At 46.6% G+C, this 16,602-nt stretch overlaps 7 protein-coding genes across 7 annotated transcripts; 3 read left to right on the forward strand and 4 right to left on the reverse strand.

Annotated features, from left to right (window-relative positions):
* Positions 1 to 82: 82 nt before the first annotated feature.
* Positions 83 to 1,172, reverse strand: TSTA_074910 (proteasome regulatory particle subunit (Nas6), putative; the record flags this gene model as incomplete). Its single annotated transcript, XM_002341459.1, has 6 exons — positions 1,050 to 1,172; positions 971 to 996; positions 770 to 898; positions 583 to 705; positions 191 to 520; positions 83 to 136 (listed from the first exon to the last, which is right to left on the reverse strand). Exons 1-6 carry the CDS (start codon positions 1,105 to 1,107, stop codon positions 83 to 85), a joined length of 720 nt encoding a protein of 239 aa, XP_002341500.1. The 5' UTR covers positions 1,108 to 1,172.
* A 314-nt stretch (positions 1,173 to 1,486) lies between these two features.
* On the forward strand, positions 1,487 to 2,836 carry TSTA_074920 (mRNA splicing protein (Prp5), putative; the record flags this gene model as incomplete). The annotated part of the gene is made up of 2 exons (XM_002341460.1): positions 1,487 to 2,233; positions 2,285 to 2,836. 2 exons carry the CDS (start codon positions 1,487 to 1,489, stop codon positions 2,834 to 2,836), a joined length of 1,299 nt encoding a protein of 432 aa, XP_002341501.1.
* Positions 2,837 to 3,170: 334 nt separating this feature from the next.
* On the reverse strand, positions 3,171 to 5,746 carry TSTA_074930 (origin recognition complex subunit Orc1, putative; the record flags this gene model as incomplete). The annotated part of the gene is made up of 3 exons (XM_002341461.1): positions 4,893 to 5,746; positions 4,713 to 4,837; positions 3,171 to 4,650 (listed from the first exon to the last, which is right to left on the reverse strand). The coding sequence occupies exons 1-3, from the start codon at positions 5,691 to 5,693 to the stop codon at positions 3,171 to 3,173; spliced, it is 2,406 nt and encodes an 801-aa protein (XP_002341502.1). The 5' UTR covers positions 5,694 to 5,746.
* A 1,746-nt stretch (positions 5,747 to 7,492) lies between these two features.
* TSTA_074940 (uncharacterized protein) lies at positions 7,493 to 8,873 on the forward strand (the record flags this gene model as incomplete). The annotated part of the gene is made up of 3 exons (XM_002341462.1): positions 7,493 to 7,875; positions 7,933 to 8,202; positions 8,261 to 8,873. 3 exons carry the CDS (start codon positions 7,493 to 7,495, stop codon positions 8,871 to 8,873), a joined length of 1,266 nt encoding a protein of 421 aa, XP_002341503.1.
* Positions 8,874 to 8,971: 98 nt separating this feature from the next.
* Positions 8,972 to 10,138, reverse strand: TSTA_074950 (prefoldin subunit 5, putative). Its single transcript, XM_002341463.1, has 4 exons — positions 9,932 to 10,138; positions 9,561 to 9,853; positions 9,378 to 9,495; positions 8,972 to 9,320 (listed from the first exon to the last, which is right to left on the reverse strand). Exons 1-4 carry the CDS (start codon positions 9,978 to 9,980, stop codon positions 9,268 to 9,270), a joined length of 513 nt encoding a protein of 170 aa, XP_002341504.1. The 5' UTR covers positions 9,981 to 10,138; the 3' UTR covers positions 8,972 to 9,267.
* Positions 10,139 to 10,258: 120 nt separating this feature from the next.
* Positions 10,259 to 12,608, reverse strand: TSTA_074960 (prolyl-tRNA synthetase). The gene is made up of 6 exons (XM_002341464.1): positions 12,437 to 12,608; positions 12,307 to 12,385; positions 12,119 to 12,253; positions 11,975 to 12,054; positions 11,796 to 11,925; positions 10,259 to 11,742 (listed from the first exon to the last, which is right to left on the reverse strand). Exons 1-6 carry the CDS (start codon positions 12,542 to 12,544, stop codon positions 10,349 to 10,351), a joined length of 1,926 nt encoding a protein of 641 aa, XP_002341505.1. The 5' UTR covers positions 12,545 to 12,608; the 3' UTR covers positions 10,259 to 10,348.
* A 209-nt stretch (positions 12,609 to 12,817) lies between these two features.
* TSTA_074970 (CCAAT-box-binding transcription factor) lies at positions 12,818 to 16,377 on the forward strand (the record flags this gene model as incomplete). The annotated part of the gene is made up of 4 exons (XM_002341465.1): positions 12,818 to 13,624; positions 13,679 to 14,784; positions 14,838 to 15,384; positions 15,439 to 16,377. The coding sequence occupies 4 exons, from the start codon at positions 12,818 to 12,820 to the stop codon at positions 16,375 to 16,377; spliced, it is 3,399 nt and encodes a 1,132-aa protein (XP_002341506.1).
* Positions 16,378 to 16,602: the final 225 nt, after the last annotated feature.

Genomic DNA, 16,602 nt, shown 5'->3' on the forward strand with positions numbered 1-16,602 from the left:
AGCAAGCGAACCTATGTAAGTTGATGGTACTTATATTGTTTGTAATAAGCCACCACTAGACTTTACCAGTTAATTTCCCCAGTCAAGGCAATTCTATGCCCTCGCGCTCTGCAGTCTGTAGAATATATTTCCGAACCTGGAATATGCCATGTCAATTGGGATCTTCAACTTGAAAGACAAAAGTACGTACCTTAGCGTCCGGTGCCAAGTCAATAGCTAGGTTCCCATCCGCGTCTCTTTTCTCCAGATCCGTACCGGCCTTCATCAACAAGATTGCTGCATCTCCATGACCTTCGGAAATGGCATGATGCAATGCAGTCAACCCGTCAACATCAGTGGCATTGACGGGACTCTTGCCCTCTTCAAGTAATATTTTCAATATAGGGGTTGAGCCAACGGCGGCAGCCCTATGGAGCGCGAGTTGACCACGTTTGTCCTTGACACGCGCACTGCATTTATGAGCGACGAGGGTTTTGACGGTGGAAAGATTGGCCTTTGAGGCTGCGAAGTGAAGAGCATTCTGCGAGCAAGTAACAGACGTTAGAATAACTTCTCCAGAAGTCACCGCGCATAGTGTCTTACTTGACCGGAAACACTCTTCATATTCACATCAGCGTCCTTGCGTAGTAATAACTCAATTATAGCGTCCCCTTCCGCATTCTTCAAACTCGCAGCGATCATGAGCGGCGTCCAACCGGAACCATCCTGCAACCAGTATCATGAGAATAAAGTTCATCAAAAGTGATCATAAACCAGGGGGTAGACGGACCGTGACATCTGGATCAAAGTATTTGTTCGTGACGAGTAGTTCGACGATTGGTAATCGATTATATGCCGCGGCCCAGTGTATCGGTAGACGTTCATCGTCGTCTTTAAGCGATGCAAGTTTTGGATTTGCCTTGAATTAGAGAAATAAGTCAGGAAAATTGTTTAACTGAGAGGAATATATTCATAGACGAAATCAACTCACATTCAATAGCGATTCCACTACCGAAGCTTGGTAATAGTCAGCGGGAATGCTTCAACCTCTCTTCGTCGAATGTACTTACTCTTCCCTTCACGGGCTGCCTCGTGTATGGCAAATTTTGCTTCAGGTTCCGCAGCCATTATGCAGCTTCAAAGTAAGAAAGAAACGGTATGAAAGTAGTATTTAGGTGAATGTTTGAGTTGATGATGAGAGAGAAATCATGCGGGGCCAACTTATTGGCCCGCAACGGGGAAAGTGGCTCGAGCTTCTTGGATGAAAGTTCTCCGAATCTCCAGTCCGCCGCAAATATCGTCTTCTTCCATCATCAGCTGTTTTCCACGTCGGTCCACCATTCGCAATTCACGTCCGACTTGTCGCGTACTATACATGAATATAGCCTACAAAAAGTACTTTCTCTGAACCAGGATAGTACTCGTACGTGGTCGTGACGATATCTTTTCCGTCGATCGAATTTGAATATCGAGCATTTGTCGCGAGGACCTTCACCATTCAACCACAATGGACGTGGTACCGAATCCACCGCCAGCCGACCAATCTGTGCGCCAATCCGCGAAACGCACTGTTGAGTTATTCGGATCCGACTACCTAATGGCGACGCCCTCGACATTTGGGGATGGTTCAATAGGTCTCTCGTACCGACGGAAAGCCGAGTATGAAGACGTGAAAGAACTCCCCAAATCACTTGCCGAGAAGCAAGCGAAAGCAGCTGCGGCGCGTACGAAACGTCCGAAAATATCAAGTCAGGGTCAGGACAGGCAAGGTGGCAGCTCACAGGCTCTCGTCAAATCGACCGCGGCCGGCCCATCTTCCGCTGAAAGTCAAAGCAAAAGCCTTATTGCGCGCCCGTCGGCGACACCACAACAACGACCTGACTGGCATCCCCCTTGGAAGCTTATGAGAGTGATTTCCGGCCATCTCGGTTGGGTACGAGCCTTGGCCGTAGAGCCTAATAACGAATGGTTCGCTAGTGGTGCAGGTGATCGGACTATCAAAATCTGGAATTTGGCGACAGGATCGCTTCGTCTCACATTGACTGGCCATATATCGACTGTGCGTGGTCTTGCGGTGTCACCTCGTCATCCATATCTTTTCTCTTGCGGTGAGGACAAGATGGTCAAATGCTGGGATCTGGAAGCGAATAAAGTTATTCGACACTACCACGGCCATTTAAGTGGCGTCTACACTCTTGCTCTACACCCGAAACTCGATGTTCTTGTTACAGGAGGTCGTGATGGCGTTGCAAGAGTATGGGACATGCGAACGCGCAGTAACATTCACGTCTTATCTGGTCATAAGGGTACTGTCGCCGATGTCAAGTGCCAGGAAGCCGATCCTCAGATCATCACCGGTTCTCTAGACTCAACAGTTCGTCTTTGGGATCTTGCGGCAGGCAAGACCATGGGGGTGTTGACACATCACAAAAAGGGTGTACGAAGTCTTGCTATACATCCCAAGGAATTCACATTCGCAAGTGCTAGCACCGGCAGCATCAAACAATGGAAATGTCCCGAAGGCGCCTTTATGCAGAACTTTGAAGGCCAGAATGCAGTCATCAACTCAATCGCTGTCAATGAGGATAATGTTCTCTTCTCCGGCGGAGACAACGGATCCATGTCCTTCTGGGACTGGAAGACAGGTCATCGGTTCCAATCTCTTGATACTACAGCACAGCCTGGATCCTTGGACGCCGAAGCTGGCATTATGTCGGCGACGTTCGATCGTACGGGTCTCCGATTGATTGTCGGTGAAGCAGATAAGACGATCAAGGTGTGGAAACCGGATGACGAAGCTACTCCAGAATCACATCCTTTGGACTGGAAACCGACTCTGGGTCGACAAAGATATTAGTGTTTTCTGTGGCTATTGTTTCGCATGGTATGGGAGTTATTGGGAGTCACAAATACCACAAAAGAGAACAAAATAAAGATTTTCATTAATTGATATGTTCAAAAGATACCGTGTGTTTTCTGCTTTTTATCTTCGGGTTCTCTAAGTCTGATGTATAGCTACATATAGGCTAGTGTATATCAATTGATCTGTACTAATTTTAGAGATATGTGTTATGGATTATATTGCGAATAGAAAATAAGATAATAACTTGGCTAAGGTGTTGGCAACAGATGCAATTGATCTCCGTACCCAATGCTTCAGCACCAACTATGCAATTCGTAAACTCATACATCTATTGATCAAAGCCTAGACCAAACCCCTTAGCTTCAATATCATCTCTAAATGCAGAATTGACTTCTTCAGCAGCGACCCGTAATCTCACTTTGCTACTCCTATCCCCTCCGCCGCGAACCCTAATCCCAACCCCAGTCTCAAGTGCCACAATGCCCGAATTCATAAGCTCTATAGCGGCAAAAACCATGGCATGTACTCTTGCACCGGGATTCTCCTTTCCAAGTAGGAAGTTCTTGATACTGAATCCCGCAGCACCGGCAACTGCCACTGCTGCATCCGCAATTCGTCGTGCCTCATCTAAGACGTCACCCATTGTGGATTCAGATATACCTGTGCGGCGGACTCGGGCAAGAAGAGCTGCAAGGAATAGCTTTCCCGCGAGTGGAAGACAGCGAAGTGATTGTTGTAGAGGGGTGGATGTTGCTTCCTGGATGGCTTGCTTTATTGTAGCTATTGTTACTCGTGGAAGAGTTTGTTGTTTTGATGGCTTCTTTTGGGAGGTCTCAATCTTGACAACGGACTTGCTATTACCTCTCTGACTCTTATTTCTGCGTATAGTGCTCTTGCTTGGTGTGGGCGGAAGAGACTCTGTGTCGTCGATATCCATGAGATTATTGGTACCGTTCTTTGCGGCATTTGCTTCACACTCTTGTTCAGCAATTTCGACGGCCCGTCGACAGATATCTAGCGCTCGACGAGCGTCTCCACTAACAGCTGCAACTTTTCGGCTGGCAAATTGGATGGCATCGGGGTCGACAATATTTCCAGGGACGTTGGCGAGTCGAGAGGAGATGATCTCAATGAGATCTGTATGTTTGTAACCAGGGAATGTAATACGAGTAAGACCAAGACGGCTCGAGATCTTATTGCTAAGAGTTCTCTCCGGCAGATCCATAGTGTTTGCAACGGCAAGAACGATTAGACGCGAGTGGCGGAGAGCAGGCCAGTTGAAGAAGTTGTACATGACTGACTGGTTTTTCGTTACCAGTTGATCAAGTTCATCCATTAAGACGACGCACGGAACTCGACGCGGAGACGGATGAGAGAATTCTCTTTCGAGGAGATCAAGTGCATGCGAGGGTGATACACGATCTCCTTTCAATGCTTCCCAGAGCAGAGAGTAGGACTGGTGAGGATCCGTCACTTTCATGCCGTTGATTTCGACAAAGATAAAGTCATCCATTTCTTCATCCAACACTGCATTGTTCAATTGAGCAATCACTTCTCGGACAGTGGCCGTCTTGCCAGTACCTGGTGTCCCTGAGATATATATGCAAGTACCACTACCCTCGGCGATTGCGGCACTCAGGTGAGTATATACAGTTTCAAACTCTGCACTACGGCAAGGCAGTGAAGTCGGCACGCTTGAAACATGCAGTAACGATCGTGCCTGACGGTATGGCGATGACGTGAAATGAGTTGGATCAAGTATACGAGTTCCAAGTGGAGTGAATTCCAGTGGCTTTTTCACCACAATGCTATACGATTCAACCTGTTAGCAACGCCGTCTAGCATAGTAATGTACTTGAGGGAGGCAAACCGTTTGCTTGTGGGTGTCGTAAGGATTTTACGTTTTGATTGGGGTGTGACCTGGAGAGCAGTTGTGCGTTGCCTCTTCCTTGGTGTGATGGGCGCTTCATCGTCCCCGTCTTTCATATCCACATACTGTAGAGAATTAATGTTTAACAGAAAAGCCGGCCAGGGTGTACAGGATACTCACATCTTCATCAGCTGCTTTACGCTTCTTGGCCGTTTTGAGGCCTGCTTTGATCAACTCGATCAGTTTGAACACGCTTGCTTCATCGCCCTTGTAAACATCTTCCCAGACGAACTCTTCGGTATATTTCCCTTGAAGCTGGTTGACACCTCTTCGACAAACAATGCATTTTTTATACTCTGCCAGTTCTGCTTTATTTCTAGGCGGGGTTCCGTTCGGATATTTGGCGAAAAAGGCATCCTTTGACATCACTTTTCCTCGGCCATTGATCGAGGTTAGAGGGTTCACGTTAAAGTCAGTTGTCAAGTATTGCTCGTTGGGCAGAGCATCTACTCTCTTTCTGTTCTTCGTCTTTGTCGACAAGAATTCTTCCGCTGAAGCGAACCACATGATATTGGCAGACTTGATCATCTCCTCCTCATCGTCGTCGTCTTCTTCCTCGAGAAATTCTGTAATCAGGCCCACCCAGTCCTTCCCAGCCTCTGGAGATTTTAAGAGTACCACATGCCCCAGTCTGCATTCGAATTTACCCATACGAGCGCCCACAATCTTTCTTTTCTTGTTCGGCCGCCCAGAACGTCGCCGCAAAGTCTTCGAATCCTGGTCATCTTCCTCAGTTGCCGATGCCTGAGGCTTATTTTCATTTCCATCTTCTTCGTATATCCATTCCCAGGGAAGATCATCGTAGCCCAGCTCATCGTCCGAGTCTTCGCGCACAAGGGCTCCTTTCGTGAGCCATTGTCGTGCCCTTTCCTTGTTATCTCGAATACTTCGGCGGGACGACGGCTTCGTTTGCGCGGCCATGGGGTTCGCAGGCTGAAAATGTAGCTGTATTCAGTCAGGAGAATGGAATCGGTGCTTAACGTAGCTTTGGTTGGACCGTTGGAGCTTGTACTCCATGTCCGAGATTCTCCGCCTTCGCCAAATTTCAATCTTGCCTAATTTGGCAGACGCGTTCCTTCCTTTGTGGGACGCGTCGCGTCTTGATCTGTACCGATTCGGTTAGCGCATTCTTGTTTCAGCTAAGCCTGAAGCAGACTAGCGCTTACCTACGATGACCTTTTTTTTTTTGCCTAATCAGGACATCCATTGTAGTCCCTCGTGGTGAGGGACGTCAGTAAACTGGATTGCATGGTCTAGCTGAAGCTAAGAACTTTCCAAGTCGAAACTCCAGTGGGAAACCCCTTGTTGGTTTGAACGACCGGATAGAAGGGCTTCAAAAGAACACTTCTACAACTTCGGCCGCGTCGACGAGCCTTCTGGTCGTTTGCCTACCTGGCACCAATCGATATTCACGGGATTTTGCTAAGAGTAACTCACCTATCTCTACCGGTTCGGCCACGTTTTGATTTGCCAGACCTTCGCTTGCTATCTGGAGTTGTCGCCAGCGAGGCATTCAGCTACTTCAAGCGCTATTTTGAGAAGTACTCTTGGTAAATTGCTACTAAGGGAAGAGTTTCACAGAACTACACCGAGAATGGACGCGCGGGAAATCCGGTCCAAGAGGGATGGGTTATTGCTTTTGGGAAAATATGGCTACAACGACAAGAAGGGAATGTTCAAGACATAATGTATGGGCTAGAGGCATTTTTGCAGCTGATACAGCTTTTCCTCTCAACATGAGACCATGATCAAAGTGTATGAAATGGAGGGCGAATAGCGTATTGGAGCCCTTTAGGCTTAGTTCCTCCGGGTGTATAATGAATTTACTATTACTACATCCATCATCACATCAAAGAACAAAAAACAGACACAAGAAAATGTAAAACGCATGAATGGCTCACTGGGGAGGGCTACCTGTCCTTGGGGAGAGCACGCCCGTCAAAGAAAGGAAGTACAACTTTGCCCTGTCCCTTCATCAACGGCGAAGAATAGCCTCACGCCTCTCCCAATCTACACACTACATGATCATCTTACCGTTGCCATATCGGATCATCTAGTGTGTGTCCATTCTTCACAGTCTAGTTGTCAAGGTTTCAAACCATTGGGAAATCGAGTTTCAACTGTTCTCACTTCTTTTGTGTTCTCAATTTTCCTTCTTGTCTCTTTCTCTTGCTGTCGTCACAGAATTACTTTGTATGTTTGTTGTCCTGCTGACTCGAGAAGCTTCGCTCCTCTTTTTGACCCGACTTCTTCTCGCGTTCAGTATCACGAAGAATAGAGCAACGGGGAACAAGACCTGTCAAGATTATCCTTGTTAGGCCCTTGACGACAGAAAGTTCTTTGGGCTCAGGTCGGCCAGTTTACATCTGAGAAGGACTCCAACACCGGTTACATGCTACAGCCGAAGGCCTCATAATATCCCGAATCCCGCTTTAGAGCTATCATTGGAGAGGGCGACCACTGAGCGTTTGATTCTGAGAGGCTCTCGATTCTCTTTACGCCGCTGAGAGGTCATTGGACTGACTGAAGAATGCTCGCAAGGAACAGGCAGGCGCCAAAGTTGGGGAAATTCGTTCTTCAAGATGCCACCCAGGGCTTGAGCGAAGTAAGTAGAATTCGATAATATCTATCCACCAGTTTAGTACCCCGGGGAGATTCTGAAAATTTGTCAACGTAAGCATGGCTTTTTACTGACTTTCGATTCATAGAAACCCCTCGAGATGTCTAGTCACATCATCAAAAGAAAAGCGTATCTCATGGGCTTACCATGCCCTGGCAGATATGTGAAATCTATCTTGCTGAAAGCCACCCCCAATCCGAAAGAGGTCATAGTGACATTTGTGACAAGTGAGATTCAGCTCACTTGTATGCTGATCGATAACGCTCAGCTGTGGTCGAAAAACATCGATCAGTTGTCATCTGCCCTTATGCAAAGTCTTCGAGTCGTACCTCAGCTTAGAGGTACTGCACAGATGCGAGTCACGCTTGGCTCATTCATCTTCGAGCAGTACCGCCGACCAAAGGACCACGAGAATGGATATTCATTCGACGAGTTTGGTGATATGCTATCACAAGAAATGACCAGAGGTCATATCACGTCGACGTAAGACCAAAGATTGTGTATATGTCTTATATACGCTAACGTATCTTTCATTGCTAGATTGGAACCTGATCAGATCATTGACCATATCAACCGGGCGAGTCATCTGTTTGTACTCGAAAACGGCCAAGGCCCAGTCTCCACAGCCTGTCGCTCCGTAAAGGTTGAGTTCGCTTCAAGAACCGGCACGTCACTACATCTCGAGGTCGAATTTCAGGCACACGGAGGACAATATGAGAAGGTTCGCACGTGTTGGGTCGAAACTGAATTTGACAGAGCACGGCCTGAGAAAAGGCCCGTGTTGCAAGCGGTCATGCTCAATCCAGAAAGGTGAATTCATGATTGCTAGACTGGATTAGAAAAGTGAAGCTAACCCGTGATAATGCAGAGCTGATTGGGAACTCAAAATCAGGGAGAAAACGATACTCAATCCAGGTCAACTTAGTCCTTCCATGCGTGACGTGCAAGCCAGTCTACAATTCAACCATGATACACCTGGAAATGCTCTGGTAACACCAGCCAAACAACACTGCATGCTTCCTAGCAACGCACAGATTTACCGTCTTATCGAGAAATCTACGATGCAATACCCCATAAAAGAGACAGACTACGTTTTGGAAATAGCTCGCTATGATATTTATTATCCAAAGGTGTGTCCGATACGTCATAATGCAGATGCCAGTTCATATATGGAGTTTAAAACTCCGACATCATTCACGGAAGCTGTTCTATATGGTCGAACTTGGGACACGAGACTGAAGAATATCAATCAAGCCCGGGATCTGAACTCCGTTCTTGCTGCCTTATTCCAGCCAAGGCAACGGGAAACGCCTAGGGCCGCCTTCGAACGTTTTATCATGATCACGACAAACGTCGCGGGGCTTTGGAATCCTGCTGGCTTACAACCCATGGTGTCTATACCGCGACCATCATCACAGTCATATACAAGCATGGCTCAACCGAGGCACGTTCCTGAAGGGATCCTCATTGATCTGGACTGAACCAAAGATTTCGTCCCCGCAAACGGGAATACAATTAATGAGCGTGGAGACTGTTATCGTTTGGTTCGGTATCATTTCAATCTCGTACAGTTTGATGAAAATTGGTCCTCGACATGAGGATAAAGAGGTTTATTCCTGGATTGTTACAAAGCAGAAGCAAAGCTGTCAACGAAGACATTACATCGACGTCTCTCAATGATGTTCCCATACTTAGTGTTTCCACATGGGAAAACATGTTTGTCATGGCTATAACAGCATCGTGTCATATTTAGCATTATGCCATTCTCGCCAGAATACACTGCATGATCCACCCACTTCTTATTTCGGGACCGCCCTTGATTTTCTCTGAACACCTGTCGCACTAGGGGTTTCAACATAGTATCAAGGAAAGAATTTAGCCAGAGGGAGCCGTGACGGCTTCGCCGCTCACTACCTTTTGTCGAAGTGCTGATAATAGTTAGCTAGATACATGAGACAGATGGTTAGTGGAAATGAATGTCATACCATCTTCAATAATCTTTAAGTTTGTGCTTTTCCCTTGAACGATCTTTTCCAAGTCGGTTATGTTCGCTTCCAACTCCTTGACTTTTTTATTGTAAAACTCGATAGCTTTGGCGGTGGTCTGATCGAACAATCTTAGGTCAGCAGCCAAATCCAGACAGAATTTCTTCTCGGTAGAAAACTCACCTTCTCAACATAAAACCCTGTGCCAACATCCACAATAACTTTCTCCCTATCCGCAAGCTTTCCTTTGACATACAACGAACTCGTTAGCGGTACGAGAATACTATTATCGGCTGACTGTGCTGCTTGTTGCGACTTCTTCCCCACGACGCCATCGTTGATTGTTCGAACGCAATCTCGGAACTTGGATTGAGCTGCGCGCAGTTTCGCGTGTGAATTGGTGAGCTGCTCGAGTTCGGAGTTGAGGCGGGATTGGAGGGCGCGGAGTTGTGGTACGGAGAGGGTTGTGACATCGACTGTTGATTATTATATGACAATTAGTTGAGGATTGCCATCGAGGAGCATAATTGCTCGGATATTGTAGCAGAACGTACCTGCTCCTGGTGGAACTGATCCGGAAGCGGGGGTATCTGATGGTGGCATTCTTTTTTCTTTCGAGCCGGTGATGCCGGTGCCCTTTCTACAACTTGTATGTAAGGCGGAATCACTGCAGTTTATTCCTGTATCTTCGAGTTCCGGTTCTTTAGAGTACTGGCTGAACTGGCGAGGCAAAAAGGCAGTTTAAAATAAAGTGAAGTTGTGGGAGGTCCATCCAAGCTCTCGCCGCAAACCAGTGGGTGGGGAATGTGAACCCACTTGTATCAACCCTAAAGTCTACAGTACATACGATACGTATTAACATCACAAAGTAGATGTGGTTTATAGACACAAAAACTTAATCTATTGATGCTAATGATAAAAATCTATGTTACATATGTAGTAATCTACACTTGGCCGCCTCTACGACCTAGTTATAGTCTTGCCAACAACGATCTAACGTATTCGACCAGATTGCCCAAAGGAACATCCTCTCGCAGCCCATCCAACTGTCGACAATGCACTTCAACCTTATGTTCCGACTTCCATGCTTTTCCGAGGACGATTACAATCGGATACCCAATCAGATCAGCGTCCTTGAGTTTCCATCCGACCTGTTTGGTACGATCGTCCAGAATAATGTCGCTGGTGTCTGTATGCTGTCTCAAAAGATCGTAGATATTTTCGGCTTCAGGCTCAAGGTTACGAGCTGGTACGACGATGATTTCAAACGGGGCAATGGCTCTTGGCCAGTTGAGACCGCGGATGTCGGAGCGTGCATCTGCCACTGCGGATATCATACGGGAAACGCCAATTCCATGACAGCCCATTTCCATCGGGACATTCTGGGACTTGTTGCTATTCGTGCTAGATTCATTAGACTTGATCACCGAGTTATCCACAAAGACTTTGGCTTTGAGCACTTCTGAGTAACGGGTTCCGAGATAAAATGTGTGACCAAGTTCCACTGCATTGTGCATATGTAGAGAACCCTCAGAACACTTATGACACTTATCGCCATCGAGAACTCGCGTCAAACTGAGCCCGTCTTTAGTGCCAGGGAAGCGATTCAATAGCGCAAATTCAACGGGATATTTGACTTTGTCGAAGTTTTCTGGAAGTCCACTGAGTGGCGGGCGACTGTAAGGGGCAACTTGCGAGTCATAGATATCGAGAATCTTATATGCAGATGTCGATTCCATCTGGAAGCCGGAAGCAGTCGTTTTCTTGAGATCAATATACCAAAGTGCAACCGGACTTTCCACGCCAGTATCAAGATCAATTCCTGTTGATTTTGCTATAGCCTTAATAGCGTGTGAATTGACCTCTCTTTCTCGCGGCTCACTGCCGAGATCTGGTGTCGAATATCGTGGGTACCAGGCTCTCACTAGAGTCTTTTTATCCTTGGAGATAGCTGTCCATAATGCTACGGATATAGCCAGGGGATTATCGGTCCCAACACCAGACTCTGACGGCACAGGAGGAGTCAATGGCTTCTCGATAACAGTGCCTAATGCGCGGCCGTCTGATACTTCCTCATTATATACATAATCGCAATGAGAGCAGCTGATCAACGTATCTTCTCCTTTGTCACTGATGAAGTGGAATTCATGACTCAGGTTGCCGCCCATGTTCCCTGAATCGGCGGCAGCGACTAGATAGGGAACTTTCAACGTGTCGAATATGCGCTTATATGCTTCTCGCGTTGCTTCGTAGGTCGCTAGTGCTTGCTCCGCATTGTAATCGAATGTATACAGGTCTTTCATGACAAATTCTCGGCCACGAAGGAGGCCCTGTCGCGGTCTGGCTTCATCTCTATACTTCCTGGCTGAAAGATGTTAGCAGGCCAAACACGTATTAGTGCTGTTCGAAACTCCATACTAATTTGATATAATCTCAATGGCAGCTCCTTGTATGAATTGACTAAGCTTGCGACCAATGAAGTGATCTCTTCTTCATGCGTAGGAGCAAGTAGAAATCGGGACTCTTTCCTATCGTTGAACTTAAATACCTATCAAACCGTTAGACTAGATCATGGAAAAAATATCGAGAGCATTCACCTCAGAACCGCTTTTTAAGCGCCCAGTTTTCTCCCATAGTTCTTGGGATGATAAAGATGAAAGGGAAACTTTTGATGCACCTGAGATGAAATCAGAAAATAGTTCACTTTCGATTAATCGAGCATGATGTGTCCGGCTCCGTACCAAGAGATTCCATGTGCCTGTCGATCAAAGCCTCTAGCTTATTCTGCACGCGAAGCCCCAATGGCAGCATATGAAAAATACCTGAGTAGGCTTGGCGTATAAAGCCAGCTCTAATCAGGAGGTCATTTGCATCTTCTAGGAAGGCTTATCAGCATAAGTACTTGGAAGCTACTTGATAGGATAGTAACCTTTCACTGTTTCAGCCGCTTTCCTCTCAATACCTCCAGTTGGTATCCAAAAGTTTGACACTCTACTACGGCCATCATACTAGAGAGAATCAGTATGCAAGAAAGCGAACTGTTCAGACACATTACTCACATGGATATTGCATTTCAAAATCAAAGATCTGTTCCATTGATTGGGGTAGGCCAGCCGGAGACCTGGAGTCGGCCTCGGACTTGTAAGTAGCCTGCACTTTATAAACATCTAGCTCCAAGAGCCGTCAAGATATCAGAATTGAATGTTCATAGACAATTATTTATTTAAGGACATCGAAATGAAGCTGGAGACTAAGTGGAGATATTCTAGAACAGCGCTAAACCCGAATCAGCCCCCATAATGGCTCGAGCTCCTCTGATATCGGCAACTGCAAAACTATTCTCCGGCGGAGTCCCTCTAATTTTTCCGGCAGAAAAAAAAGCATCGAAAATCAACGAACAATAACCAATTTGGACCTGACCAGCAATTAATTGAGTGGTCATGGCAAAAAATAAGGAAAAACGCTCTTCGACAGGGAAAGCTTCGCAGGCCGAAAAACCTCACGATGTCGGCGAGTCTAAAGCCTCTGCCGATGATAATATCCTCTCTCTTGACGCCGGAGCACTTGCCAACCTCACTCGAAATATCGAACAAAAATTGAAAGACGGGAAAGACGCCGCGAACAAGAAGTCTCAGAGGCAAGTCAATAACTCGAGAACTGGAACGAAGAAGTCGCCGTTGAAAGATGTTAGAGAAAAGAAAGAGACTACCAACAAGCCACAGAATTCGAATCAGGGCAAAAAACGGAATCGGGATGGAGAATTTATTGACAAACCCGCCAAAGGTGGAAATGCCGAAATAGACCGAAGTCAGGATAATATCTTAAGAAAAGAGATTTTGGCTTTGGGTGGTAGCGAGGAAGATTTTGATCTTGTGGCGGAGGTAGCTTCAGATTCGGAGGTTGAAGGGCCCGCATCTGGCCCGAACAAAAGGGCTGGGTCGAGTGATGATGCGTTGAGAAAAGAATTAGCTCAATTGTTGAAAGATGCTGGGCAGTTCAATCCTGAGATTGCGGATGATCAAGTCGAGGAACCATCTGCTAGTGAAGATAGAAGTGGAGAGGAGGAGGACGAAGACGAGGACGAGATTGAAGATTTTGTCGACGCAAATTCGAGTGCATCTGAGGGTGATAACACCAATTTATCCTCGAAAAAAGTTGCAAAAGCGAAGGTTGCAGAAGCTGCTGATAAGAAAAAGATCGCTCTTGCGGAGACTCAGTCACAATTTCCCAAGGAATATTCACGATTGGTAAATCTTTCGTGGATCAAACATTTAGTGGCAAAATACTAACTGTTGATCTAGACTATTATGCCTAGAGCAGACTGGTACGAAACCGAGTTACCATCAATTTCAGCTCCAAAGGTAACTACCGGCCTTCCGAAATTCCTTGTAGACCGAATACAACAACATGCCACCTCGTTGCTTGAAAAGGAGAACCAGTTATACTCGCAGATTCAACAGCAATCATCTTCGTCGTCTCACAAGTTTTACTCGACTATTATGACATCGGGAACATTGAGCGATAAGATTTCGGCGCTTACTTTGGCTGTACAAGAGTCGCCTATTCACAATATCAAGGCCCTGGGAGACCTTGTTGCATTGTCGAAAAAGCGTAGTCGTGCCCAGGCCGTCGATGTTTTACGGTCTCTCAAGGATTTATTTGCGCAAGGGACACTTTTGCCCAGCGACCGCAAGTTGAAAGCATTTGCGAACCATGCGGAGCTTGTCGCAGCGTTCCAAAAAGCTGGGACCAAATGGACCGAACATGATCCTTTACCCGGTGGTCTTCAAACTCAACATTTGATCGTCTGGGCATTTGAGGATTACCTCAAGGCTCAATTTTTCGAGATTCTGAAGGTGTTGGAGATTTGGTGTAATGATGAAATTGAGTTTTCGCGTACTCGAGCCGTTAGTTACGTCTATGAGCTTCTCAAGGAGAAGCCCGAACAAGAGGCCAACTTGCTGCGCTTGTTGGTGAACAAACTCGGTGATACTGGAAAGAAGATAGCTTCAAGGGCATCGTATCTATTGCTCCAGTTATGTCAAGCTCATCCGTTGATGAAGCCAACTATCATCAAAAGTGTTGAAGAATTCCTTTTCCGACCTGGCCAAAGCGCACATGCTAAATATTATGCAATCATCACACTTAACCAGACTATTCTCAGCACAAAGGAGGAGAAGGTTGCTGTTCAACTTCTAGACATCTACTTTGCGGTTTTCCTTCAGTTGCTCAAATCAACGGATAAAAAGAGCTGGAAGGCGGACAATAAGAAGAAAGGCAAAAAGGACGATGCAAAGACACAGAAAGCCCAAGCAGAACACGATGAACAGTTAAAAGAGAAGTTGATTGCTGCTGTTCTTACTGGAGTCAACCGAGCTTATCCTTTTACCAGCTCCGATACTGATCGGTATGTGCGCGGATCCCTCAAATCGATATACTTGACTAATATGAGAAATGTAGGATCTCCAAACATCTTGATACCCTGTTCCGAGTTACTCATTCCTCCAACTTTAACACAAGCATCCAAGCTTTGATGCTAATTCAACAGCTCACTGCTACGCATCAGATTGCAGCTGATCGGTTCTATCGTACCCTATACGAGTCTCTTCTCGATCCTCGAGTTGCAACGTCATCCAAGCAATCACTCTACCTGAACTTATTGTACAAGGCGTTGAAGAACGATTCGAGCATTAAACGAGTGAAAGCGTTTGTCAAACGACTTGTTCAGGTATTAGGACTACATCAACCATCTTTCATTTGTGGTGTCTTCTTCCTGATACGAGAACTGGAAAAGACATATCCCTCGTTATCGTCTCTAATAGACCAACCAGAGGAAGATGAAAGCGACGAGGAAGAAGTCTTTCGTGATGTACCTGACGAGAAGGATCAACAAGGTGAGACCGCCAAGCAAGCGGAAACGACCACGAAGAAAGTCATCAATGGGTACGATGCCCGAAAGAGAGATCCTCAGCACAGCAATGCTGACAAGAGTTGCTTGTGGGAATTGGTAAGTTGTTTTAATCTTTGTAGTTGATACGATAACGCTAATGCTGTTGTTTAGCTTCCCCTACTCTCTCATTTTCATCCTTCAGTCTCTGCATTGGCTTCTCACCTTCTCAACCATGAGCCCCTAAGCGGCAAGCCAGACCTCACGCTGCACACGTTGACTCACTTCTTGGATCGATTCATCTACCGTAATGCCAAGGCAGCTGGTACACCACGTGGTCAGTCGATCATGCAGCCGCTCGCAGGAACCGACAGTCATGACCTACTGGTTGGTGCCAACGCTCTGGCTGGCGATGCACGTGCACAAGTACCTGTCAACTCGGAAGCATTCTGGCGCCAACGCGCCGAGGATGTTGCTGCCGAGGACGTATTCTTCCATGAATACTTCAACCGAGTGAGCAAGGACAAGACGGGTAAGAAAGCTCAGAGGAGGGCCAAGGATCCTGTTGCCCGTGACGAAGAAGCGGGTGATGAAAGTGGTAATGAATCCGAGATCTGGCAAGCACTTGTGGAATCACGCCCTGGTCTTGAGGACGATGACGAGGATGATGATTTGGATATGGATGATCTCGAATCAGCTTATGACGACGAGGATGTCGAGGGCTCTGATGATGGGGGAGTCATTTTCAACGATGAGTCAGATGAAGAGGAGGTGGATCTTGACGATGCTGAAGAAGAGGAAGAAGATGTTGAGACGGAGGTCAAACAAAAGACACTCAAAGCATCTGCCCCTAAGGATGAGGATGAGGATGAGGACGACGAGGACTCATTCGACATGGATGTCTCGGACGAAGAAGCCTTCCGCGACAGTGACGAGGACCTACCGTCTGACCTTGATGTTGATATGGGCGGAGTCGCTCTACCGGCTAGCACTGCAGACGACGACGCGACAACAAAGAAGTCGAAGAAGCGCAAGCTTCGTCACTTACCTACTTTTGCATCTATGGACGATTACGCAGCATTGTTGGCGGACGAGGATGATGGGTTGGTATGAATTGTTTGAGTCGTCTTTACATGTAAATAGCGGACTGTCAATAAACTGGAAGACTTTCGTCGGGACCTGGCCTCGGTTATTTATTCGCTTGGCAGTGATGACAGCTTTCATTACTCAGTGATTTGTAAAAACGCTTCCACAACAGCGGGCGTTATATGAGATCAAGTCCAAGGCCATGTGGATTGTAAGAGTGGATGCAGCTAGGGGGAGCAAATCACATGGCAC

Source organism: Talaromyces stipitatus, genomic scaffold, assembly GCF_000003125.1.
Source record: "Talaromyces stipitatus ATCC 10500 scf_1105507295523 genomic scaffold, whole genome shotgun sequence".
NCBI lineage: Eukaryota > Fungi > Ascomycota > Eurotiomycetes > Eurotiales > Trichocomaceae > Talaromyces > Talaromyces stipitatus.

Excerpts from the sequence above, each read along its gene's own strand:
- TSTA_074950 (XM_002341463.1), bottom strand. The coding sequence starts at position 9,980 with ATGCCACCATCAGATACCCCCGCTTCCGGATCAGTTCCACCAGGAGCA. Across the intron at positions 9,854-9,931 it reads ATCAGTTCCACCAGGAGCAG|TCGATGTCACAACCCTCTCC; the intron begins GTACGTTCTGCT and ends AATAATCAACAG. Across the intron at positions 9,496-9,560 it reads CAGGGTTTTATGTTGAGAAG|ACCACCGCCAAAGCTATCGA; the intron begins GTGAGTTTTCTA and ends TTGTTCGATCAG.
- TSTA_074960 (XM_002341464.1), bottom strand. The coding sequence starts at position 12,544 with ATGTTTATAAAGTGCAGGCTACTTACAAGTCCGAGGCCGACTCCAGGT. Across the intron at positions 12,386-12,436 it reads TTTTGAAATGCAATATCCAT|TATGATGGCCGTAGTAGAGT; the intron begins GTGAGTAATGTG and ends GATTCTCTCTAG. Across the intron at positions 11,926-11,974 it reads GCTTAAAAAGCGGTTCTGAG|GTATTTAAGTTCAACGATAG; the intron begins GTGAATGCTCTC and ends ACGGTTTGATAG.